General features: G+C 46.4%; 1 protein-coding gene across 3 annotated transcripts; it reads right to left on the reverse strand.

Moving 5' to 3' along the window:
* Window positions 1–1,145: 1,145 nt before the first annotated feature.
* On the reverse strand, window positions 1,146–5,904 carry MRPS17 (mitochondrial ribosomal protein S17). Of its 3 annotated transcripts, none has more exons than XM_017867318.1 (3): window positions 5,800–5,904; window positions 4,708–4,848; window positions 1,146–1,571 (listed from the first exon to the last, which is right to left on the reverse strand). In XM_017867318.1, the coding sequence occupies exons 2-3, from the start codon at window positions 4,828–4,830 to the stop codon at window positions 1,305–1,307; spliced, it is 390 nt and encodes a 129-aa protein (XP_017722807.1). In that variant the 5' UTR covers window positions 4,831–4,848; window positions 5,800–5,904; the 3' UTR covers window positions 1,146–1,304. The 3 variants fall into 3 exon arrangements, with proteins under 3 accessions (XP_017722807.1, XP_017722808.1, XP_017722809.1); XM_017867319.1 differs by lacking the exon at window positions 5,800–5,904 and adding an exon at window positions 5,556–5,793; XM_017867320.1 differs by lacking the exon at window positions 5,800–5,904 and adding an exon at window positions 5,375–5,397.
* Window positions 5,905–10,339: the final 4,435 nt, after the last annotated feature.

Raw genomic sequence — 10,339 nt, forward strand, 5'->3', positions numbered from 1 at the left:
AAAAGAAAAGAAAAAAAAAAAAATACTGCTCAATGCTTCCTTAAGTCAAAATGTAAGTTATTGCGGTGCATTAATGAATAGCAACAAAACTCACTCTCCATCTCAAATGCATGTGGGAGAAGTCCTACAACTTAATCTGTCAGATTTTAAGAATTTATACCTATTTAATCTAGCGTAGGATATAAGAAAAGTGAAACAGAATTGTAAAATTTTATTTTCCACACATCAACATTCTTACTAACACAGCTTGATTGAAAGAATTCTGACCATAAGCATGTTATTTCTCTTTGGAACTGGTGAAATCAGAAAAATAAAATATTTATTTTGCCTACATAGGATCAACAATAATCACTTAATGTGGTCTTATCTGTTTATATCAAGAGGCTTTCTTCTGGCCGGGTGCAGTGGCTCATGCCTGTAGTCCCAGAACTTTGAGGCCCAAGGCAGGTGGATCACCTGAGGTTGGGAATTCAAGACCCACCTGACCAACATGGAGAAACTCCGTCTCTACCAAAAATACAAAATTAGCCAGGCATGGTGGCACATGCCTGTAATCCCAGAATTACTTGAACCTGGGAGGCGGAGATTGTGGTGGGCCAAGATCATGCCACTGCACTCCAGCCTGGACAACAACAGCGAAACTCCATCTCAAACAAACAAACAAACTTTCTTCCTTCCTTCCTTCAAAATAAAGGTTCTAAGATAAATTCAAAATTCCTTTGAATGAAAATAAGGAAACCGGCTGGGCACACTGGCTCAGGCCTGTAATCTCAGCACTTTTGTAGGCCAAGATGGGCAGATCGCTCCCAGGGTTCCGAGACCAGCCTGGGCAACACAGGGAGACCTTGTCTCTACAAAATTTACAAAATATCAGCCAGGTGTAATGGCATGCTCCTGTGTTCCCAGCTACTCAGAAGGATGGGGTAGAAAGATGCTAGAGCCAGGGAGGTCGAGGCTGCAGTGAGCCAAGATCATACCACTGTACTCCAGACCGGGCAACAAAGCGAGACCCTGTCTCAAAAAACAAAAACAAAACCTTCTATAACAGTGAGCTCACAAAATGCAACAGACTGCTAGGCACACTTAGTGTAATGTGGAAGTATGTTCACTGAAATGAAAATCTGAAACATGACCATAAACTTTTATGAAAAACCATAATATGCCCTTTACTTCATTTGCTTTTAGCTATTTCACGAACACCACAGAGAAAATGGACACAGTTTGTGATGAAACTTAGAAAAATTTCTTTTTCCATAACATAAACATGTCAATTTTTCCCTTTAGCTCCTTCTTCCACTCCCCCTTCACTGTGAAGAGATATTGAGTTCTTCCAGATTTTTGCTTAGCTGGGTGGTTTCCGAACTCAACGGACTCTCCAGGTAGGTAGTTCCTGCACAGGGCTTTCCTGTCACTGGATCTATGACTTTTCCAACTTTGAAAACGATCTCGGCCAGTTCATGTTTCACATGCTTTGCTCGTGGAACAGGTAGAGCTCTGAGAAGCACAATATCCCCAACAGTGCACTGCTGAAGGGCATCATGAGCAAAGTAGGTTTTCCGCTTATTAAAATACTGTTGAGAGAGGGAGAGAAGCAAATCAGTAGTTCCCATCTGTGACCTGGTAATGTAATATGTAATATGAAAAAGTAATGCACGGAAAACAAGCCAGGACTTAGGAAAAGATAAGATACTTAAGGAGTCTTCCAGTGTAAAAATTAGAGCCTGAGTGATACAGTGACACCCCTTCTCTACCAAAAAAAAAAAAAAAAAAAACTGCCAGGCATGGTGACATGCCTCTAGCACCGGCCTCCTAGGAGGCTGACAGGAAGACCGCTTGAGCCCAGGAGTTTGAGGATGCAGTGAGCTAGAATCATGCCACTGTACTCCAGCCTGGGTGACAGTTATCCTGTGTCAAAAACAAACCCCACAAAATTAGCTGCTTAATTTTTGGAAAACATTTGGAAAATGTTATGCTTAATGCTTAATTTTGGAAAACATTGACATTTCCAGAGTTGATCTTCTCACTAAGCACTCCAGGTCATTCCCTTCAGTACCCTTGCTCTATCAGTTACCATCTCTTCCTATATTGTTTATATTCTTCCTTCCCACTGGAGCCTTCCCTCTAGCCTATAAGCATGCTACCCTCACCACTAGCTGTGAGTCACTTAACCACTCCAAGCTCAGTGTTTTCCACGATAAAATGAGGCTATAATACCTGTACCTCTAAAGTTATCAAGACAATTCAACGTTATAATATACATCAAGCACTTAGCTCTATGCTTAGCTCAAAGTATTGCAAATAAACTACAAATGGTAACTAGAATCACCTATTATATTGATTGACTGATTCATTGACAGAGTTTTGCTCTTGTTGCCCAGGCTGGAGTGCAATGGCACGATCTCGGCTCACTGCAACCTCCGCCTCCCAGGTTCATGAGATTCTCCTGCCTCAGCCTCCCAAGTAGCTAGAATTACAGGTGCCTGCCACCATGCCCAGCTAATTTTTTGGGTTTTTTTTTTTTAGTAGAGATGGGGTTTCACCATGTTGGCCAGGCTGGTCCCTAACTCCTGACCTCAGGTGATCCACCTGCCTCGGCCTCCTGAAGTGCTGGGATTACAGGCATGAGCCACTGCGCCCCCTATTCTTTATAACAACCCTGCTGCAGCAGGTATTCCCATTTTACATATGAGGAAAACAAGTTCAGGGAGGTTAAGCAATGTGTGTAGCTGGTAAACAAGTCAGTATTCAAACTAAGGTCTCCCAAAGGTCAAGGATCACGCAGTCATTCTTCAGCTTACTCCTGTGTTTCTAATCCCTGATAATGAACAGCATTTCTACCCACCTGTGTGCCGAACTTTGGATGTGAAACCATCTCGGCACCTATTCGCCCCCTGGCACAGCAAACAAATCAATGACTCTGTCCTTTCTTCCTGAAATATTTTTTCCACTCCATCCCCACTACATCAACTTTAGTTCAGGTCCTTATTTCCATCCTAGACTTTTGCAGCAGCCTCTTTGCCCATTCCCTTTCCTCCAGTCTTCATCCCTACCCGTGTTTCCAAGTCTGTCTTTCTTTGGGTTCAAGCAGGGATCCCCAACCCCCAGGACAGCAGACTGATACCATTCAGTGGCCTGTGAGGAACAGGGCCGCACAGCAGGAGGTGAGCAGCATTGAGCCAGCATGAGTATTACCACCTGCGCTCCGCCTCCTGTCAGATCAGCAGCAGCATTACATTCCCATAGGAGCACAAACCCTATTGTGAACTGTGCATGGGAGGGGTCTAGGTTGTGCACGCCTTATGAGAATCTAACTCCTGATGATCTGAAGTGGAACAGTTTCATCCTCCCCTCACCCTGCCTCTGTGGAAAAACTGTCTTCCATGAAACTGGTCCCTGGTGCCAAAAAGGTTGAGGACTGCTGGCTTAAAGGATGAAATCTAGCTACTCAGGAAGCTGATGCATAAGAATTGGTTGAACCAGGAAGTTGCAGTTAGCTGAGATGGCACCACTGAACTCCAGCCTGGGTGACAGAGCAAGACCCCGTCTCAAGAAAAAAATAAGGATAAAATCTAAAACACAAAAGACCCTTCATAGTCTAGCCCAGCTGTCATTGTCATTCATTTAAGAATGCCTACTAAATGCCAAGCTCTAGGCTCAATGTTGCCAAACCACTATGTTCCCGTATAATGTCATGCCCTATCATGGCTAAATGAACTTCCACAAACCAATCATAGCTGAAATGACTTCCCCCCACCCAGTCCTTTGGATGAAATATTTTTTTTTTTTTTTTTTTTTGAGATGGAGTTTCACTCTTGTCACCCAGGCTGGAGTGCAATAGCATGATCTCAGCTCACTGCAACCTCTGCCTCCCAAGTTCAAGTGATTCTCCTGCCTCGGCCTCCTGAGTAGCTGGGATTACAGGCACCTGGTACCACGTCAGTCTACTTTTTATATTTTTAGCAGAGACAGGGTTTTGCCATGTTGGACAGGCTGCCAGGCTGGTCCTGAACTCCTGACCTCAGGTGATCTGCCTGCCTTAGCCTCCCAAAGTGCTGGGATTACAAGTGTGAGCCACTGCCCGGCTGGATAAAATCCTTTTTGAGATTCAGCTAAAATGTCCCTTAATCAAGGTTGCTTTCCTACAGCACTCATAGAAGAACGAGATGCTCTGTTCTCTGCTCCCACAGTAGTTTTTTTTTTTTTTAAGGCGGAGTTTCGCTCTTGTCCAGGATGGAGTGCAATGGTACAATCATGGCTCACTGAAACCTCGGCCTCCTGGGTTCAAGCGATTCTCCTGCCTAAGCCTCCAGAGTAGCTGGGATTACAGGTGTGCTCCACCATGCCCAGCTAATTTTTGTATTTTTAGTAGAGATGGGGTTTCACCATGTTGGCCAGGCTGGTCTCGAACTCGTGATCTCAGGTGATACACCTGCATCAGCCTCCCAAAGTGCTGGGATTACAGGTGTGAGTCACCTCATCCGGCCAGTACTTTGCATACAGAATGACTACAACAGTTAGAGTGGATTGACATTAACTCTGTTTTCTTGGAATGTGTGAACCATGTTATACCCACAGACCAGCAGAATGCCTAGCTCAAAGCAGATGAGAGACAAGACATCTTTAGTGAGAGAGAAATGTTTTTTTGCTCAGGACCAAGGACATATTGGTGATTTACCAAAGCCACCCGGAAACAAGAATGTTTCTCACCTTTAATAAATAGGGATCCAGAACAAGCCTGGTCACTCTCACTTTGGCAGTCTTTTGCATTTTTGTCCCAATTACCTTCCCCACAATCCATTTGGCATGGACGGATGAACGAGCTACAGACATTACTGTGGCTTTGGTCACCTGAAAAGCAAATTCCAAAGTCTCATATTCTGGTGGTTATGATGCCAAATGAATTTTTTCACAAGAACTGTCGAAGTTAGTCCAGAAACAGTTTTTTTCTTTTTGGTTCCCCCCTCCACCCAGAAACAGCTTTTTTCTTAGCGTTCTTGAATCACCATTTTATTATTTATTTTTATTGAGATAGAGTTTCGTTCTTTCACCCAGGATGGAGTGAAGTGGCCCGATCTCGCCTCACTGCAACCTCCGCCTTCCGAGTTCAAGGGATTCTCCTCCGTCAGCCTCCCGAGTAGCCGGGACTACAGGCCTGCGCCACCACGCCCGGCTAATTTTTGTATTTTTAGTAAAGACCGGGTTTCGCCATGTTGGCCAGACTGGTCTCGAACTCCTGACCTCAGGTGATCCGCCCGCCTCAGCCTCCCAAAGTGCTGGGATTAAGAGGCGTGAGCCACCGCGCCGGCTTGAATCACCATTTTAGAGATGCTTACATGTTCCCCACTACCCAACCTCTCGTCTTTATAGCGCTTACAAAGCGGTAACTTCGCGAAGCCTCACGTTCACCTTTTGCAAAATAGGCGGGCCTATTTCGCAGGAGTGCTTTGAGAATTTTGACCCACAGAACGCTCAATACCACGGATAAACGCTGGCCGTTACTGGTCCCTTATCTCTCTCCACCCCGCTGGGCCTCCTCTCCCGACAGGCTCACTGACCGGGTAGCACTCGGAGGAGCCGCCGCGGTATCCCTCTCCCCGCCCCAGCGATGGATGACTTGGGCTGCTTTTGGGATCAGTTCATAATGAGTCCATTCCACCGGGCTTCGGAAAGGTTGGGGTGATTCATCCCTTCGCCCCAGACAACCCGGAGGTCAGACGACGCCATTCCCTCGCAGGGCTCTCACGCGAGGGTCCCCAGCAACTCCTCCCCCAGCAGCAACACCCCGGATCCCCAGCTCACCTCAGCCACTACTATGCAGCCACCTGCCCTGGATAGCGCCGGTCGCAGCGGGATGGCGTCACGCCGTGCGCATTGGCTCCGCCCCACACCGCCCCTCTCATAGGCCGTGCGTCTCCTTAGCGGCGGACGGAGTTAAAGGCAGGACCCGCCCCTCCGGTACTCTCCCTTAAAGGGACCCGGGGCGGTAGCCGTGGGGGGCTCGCTGACCTCTCCTTTTCTAACGCGCCTATCGAGCGGACAGTGGAGCAGGAGGTTTCGGACTTTTCTTTTTCATTCTTTTGTTTTCTCTTTCTTTCTTTCTTTTCTTTCTTTTCTCTTTCTTTTTTTTATTTTGAGACGGAGTCTCGCTCTGTCGCCCAGGTCGGTGTGCAGTGGGGCCATCTCTGCTTACTGCACCCTCCGCCTCCCGGGTTCAAGCGATTCGCCTGCTTCAGCCTCCCAAGTAGCTGGGATTACAGATTACAGGCACGCGCCACCACGCCCAGCTAATTTTTGTATTTTTAGTAGGGACGGGGTTCCGCCTTGTTGGCCAGGCTGGTCTCGAACTCCTGAGCTCAGGTGATCCGCCCGACTCTCCCCGCAAAGTGCTGGGATTACAGGCTGAGCCACCACGCCTGGCCTCATTTTTTTTTTTCGTTGTTGTTGTTAAGATAGTGTCTTGCCCGGTTGCACAGGCTGGAGTGCAGTGGCGGTGTGATCGTGGCTTACTGCAACTTGACCTCCTGGACTCAAGCGATCCTTCTACCTCAGCCTCCCGAGTATCTGGGACCATAGGCACGCCACCATGTCTGGCCAGTATTTGCATTTTTTGTAGATAGGATCTCGCTATGTTCTCCAGGATGGTCTGAACTCCCGATTTCAAGTGATCTGCCTGTCTTGGCCTCCCAAAGTGCTGGGATTACAGGTGTGAGCCACCCTGCCCAGCCAGTGCAGATAAATTTCTATCTTACCTTCCTTTCCTGCCTCCTTTCTCCTTTCCGTCCTTTAATTTATTGTCTCTCCTCTCTTCTCTATTGTATTCTGTAATTATTTCATTCTGGAAATCTTTTTTAAAATTTTATTTTATATTATTATTATTATTTTGAGTAGCTGGGATTATAGGTGTGGGTCACCATGCCCAGCTAATTTTTGCATTTTTAGTAGAAATGGGATTTTACCATGTTGGCCAGGCGGGTCTCAAACTCCTGGCCTCAAGCAGTCCACCCCACTTCAGACTCCCGAAGTGCTGGGATTACAGGCAGGAGCCACTGTGCCCAGCTGTTTATTTTATTTTCTATGGATGATGTCTTTGAATGAAAAATTTTGTTCCCTTTTTTATTAAAATGTTTAGCTCTACTTTGGGAGGCTGAGGTGAGTGGATTGCTTGAGCTCAGGAGTTCCATACCAACCTGGGCAACATGGTGAAACATATACAAAAATATAAAAATTAGGCCGGGCGCAGTGGCTCACGCCTGTGATCCCAGCACTTTGGGAGGCTGAGGTGGGTGGATCACCTGCGGACAGGAGTTTGAGACCAGCCTGGCCAACATGGCGAGACCCTGTCTCTACTAAAAAAAAAATGCAAAAATTAGCCAGGCATGGTGGTGTGCGCCTGTAGTCCCAGCTACTCGGGAGACTGAGGCAGGAGAATCTTTTGAACCAGGACAGAAGGCAGAGGTTGTAGTGAGCTGAGATCGCACCACTGCACTCCAGCCTGGGCGACAGAGTGAGACTCCATTTTAACCACAAAAAAGAAAAAAAAAATTATCCAGGGTTGGTGGTGGCACATGCCTGTAGTTTCAGCTACTCAGGAGGCTGAGGTAGGAGGATCGCTTGAGCCCAGAAGGTTGAGGCTGCAGTGAGCACCATGCTCATGCCACTGCACTCCAGCCTGGGTAACACAGTGAGACTCTGTCTCAAAAAATAAAAAAATGTTGGGCCAGGTGCAGTGGCTAACACCTGTAATCTCAACATTTTGGGAGGCCGAGGCAGATGGATCGCGACGTCAGGAGATTGAGAGCATCCTGGCTAACACGGTGAAACCCCGTCTCTACTAAAAATACAAAAAAATTAGCTGGGCGTGGTGGCAGGCGCCTGTAGTCCCAGCTACTCGGGAGGCTGAGGCTGGAGAATGGTGTGAACCCGGGAGGCGGAGCTTGCAGTGAGCCGAGATCGTGCCACTGCACTCCAGCTTGGGCCACAGAGCGAGACTCGTCTCAAAAAAAAAAAAAAAAAAAAAAAAAAAAGTTTTGTTTTCACATTTCTCCCTAGCTGAAATGTTAGAATTATGTAATGTAGGTAGGTGTTCACCTAATTATCTGATCCTGAATATAAAAGTACCACACACGGACCTAAGAAATATCCATCTTTATTAGCATACTGGGAGGTTGAGATCTATCTGGAAACATTTTGGTACTCATTGGCAGATATTATTATTGTGTGTGTTTTTTTTTTTGAGTCTCAGGCTGTCACCCAGGCTGAACTGCAGTGGTGCGATCCTAACTCACCTCAACCTCCACCTTACGGGTTCAAGCAATTGTCCTGTCTCAGCCTCCCGAGTGGCTGGAGTTACAGGCGCCTGCCACCACATCCGGCTAATTTTTGTATTTTTAGTCGAGATGGAGTTTTACCACATTGACCAGGCTGATATCGAACTCCTGACCTCAGGTGATCTGCCCGCCTTGGCTTCCCAAAGTGTTGGGATTACAGGTGAGAGCCACCGTACCTGGCCTATTATTATTATTATTATTTTTATTTTTTATTTTTTGAGACGGAGTTTTGCTCTTGTTGCCCAGGCTGGAGTGCAATGGCACAATCTCGGTTCACTGCAACCTCTGCCTCCTTGGTTCAAGGGATTCTCCTGCCTCAGCCTCCCGAGTAGCTGGGATTACAGGCATGGGCCACCTTGCCTGGCTAATTTCTGTACTTTTAGTAGAGATGAGGTTTCTCCATGTTGGTCAGGTTGGTCTGGAACTCCCGACCTCAGGTGATCCGCCCGCCTCAGCCTCCGAAAGTGTTGGGATTACAGGCGTAAGCCACTGCACCTGGCCTATTATTAAGATGGAGTTTTTGCTTTGTTGCCCAGGCTGGAGTGCAATGGTACACTCTCAGCTCACTGCAACCTCTGCCTCCCGGGTTCAAGCCATTCTCCTGCCTCAGCCTCCTGAGTAGCTGGGATTACAGGCGTGTGCTCCCATACCCGGCTAATTTTTGTATTTTTAGTAGAGACGGGGTTTCAACTTGTTGGCCAGGCTGGTCTTGAACTCCTGTCCTCAGGTGATTGCCCTGGGTGCTGGGATTACAGGTGTGAGCCACCGCACCCAGCCTCATTCATTATTGGCCTAAAAAATATCTATTTTTTCTTACTAGGTACGAGCATATGTACACACACACATATATGTATGTGTATATAAATTTGTTCCTGTTTAATCAGGAAATAATAAACACAGGGGTGCTAGGCAAGTCCAGTAATCTTGGAAAAAGTTACTTCAACAAAGTAGAAAGATGTTCTAACGGTTAAAATAGTTACTTCAATAAAGTAGAAAGAGGATCTAACAGTTAATCAGCTCTAATGATTACATACAATAATAACCAAGGAGAAGCAGGATTCAACAGTGTGTTTCAAAATGATTAAGCAGCCAAATGTTCTACAATGAAAAGCTGACTACAAAAACTGCATTCTTCATGAAGAAGGAGCTGGATGGCCTTTTAATTATACAAATAAGGAATATAAAGGCTTTGGAATAATGCTAGCTAAAAATATCATTATGTCCTGTCATAAAAATGACCGGACAATGGCTAGATGCTTTTGGGAAAGTTCAAGTCTCAAAAACTTAAAGTTTATACAAAAGGTCTTAAAATGTCCCACAACATTACAAGTGACATTTTGTTACAAAATGAGACCGAAGAAGAGTTATTTCATCCATACAAGGTCTTATGACGACGTGACCAAGGATGAGGCATTGCTAATGCATATGCTACAATTTAGTTTGAGAGAGTATAATTATTTTGGGTCTGGTAAGATTGGCAGGCGGATCACAAGGTCGGGAGTTGGAGACCAGCCTGGCCAATATGGTGAAACTCCATCTCTACTAAAAAAAAAAAAAATTAGCTGGGCTTGGTGGTTCATGCCTGTAATCCCAGCTACTAGGGAGGCTGAGGCAGGAGAATTGCTTGAACCTAGGAGGCGGAGGTTGCAGTGAGTTGAGATCATGCCACTGCACTCCAGCCTGGGCAACAGAGCAAGACTCTGTCTCAAAAAAAAAAAAAAAAAAGGTTGGGATGAAGTAGTTCATCCCTTTAATCCCAGCACTTTGGGAGGCCGAAGCAGGTGGATCACCTGAGGTCAGGAGTTCGAGACCAGCCTGGCCAACAATGGTGAGACCCCATCTGTACTAAAATACACAAAATTAGCTGGGCATGGTGGTGGGCACCTGTAATCCCAGCTCCTTGGGAGGCTGAGGCAGGAGAATTGCTTGAACCCAGGAGGTGGAGATTGCAGTGAGCCGAGATCACACCATTGCACTCCAGCCTGGGCAACAGAGCGAGACTCTGTCAAAAA

The sequence above is a fragment of the Rhinopithecus bieti genome, unplaced genomic scaffold (genome assembly GCF_001698545.2).
Source record: "Rhinopithecus bieti isolate Rb0 unplaced genomic scaffold, ASM169854v2 scaffold_3947, whole genome shotgun sequence".
NCBI lineage: Eukaryota > Metazoa > Chordata > Mammalia > Primates > Cercopithecidae > Rhinopithecus > Rhinopithecus bieti.

Bases quoted from the DNA above. Each gene is read 5' to 3' on its own strand.
- MRPS17 (XM_017867318.1), bottom strand. From the start codon at position 4,830: ATGTCTGTAGCTCGTTCATCCGTCCATGCCAAATGGATTGTGGGGAAG. The intron at 1,572-4,707 runs GTGAGAAACATT...CTCTCTCAACAG, and splicing joins TGGATCCCTATTTATTAAAG to TATTTTAATAAGCGGAAAAC.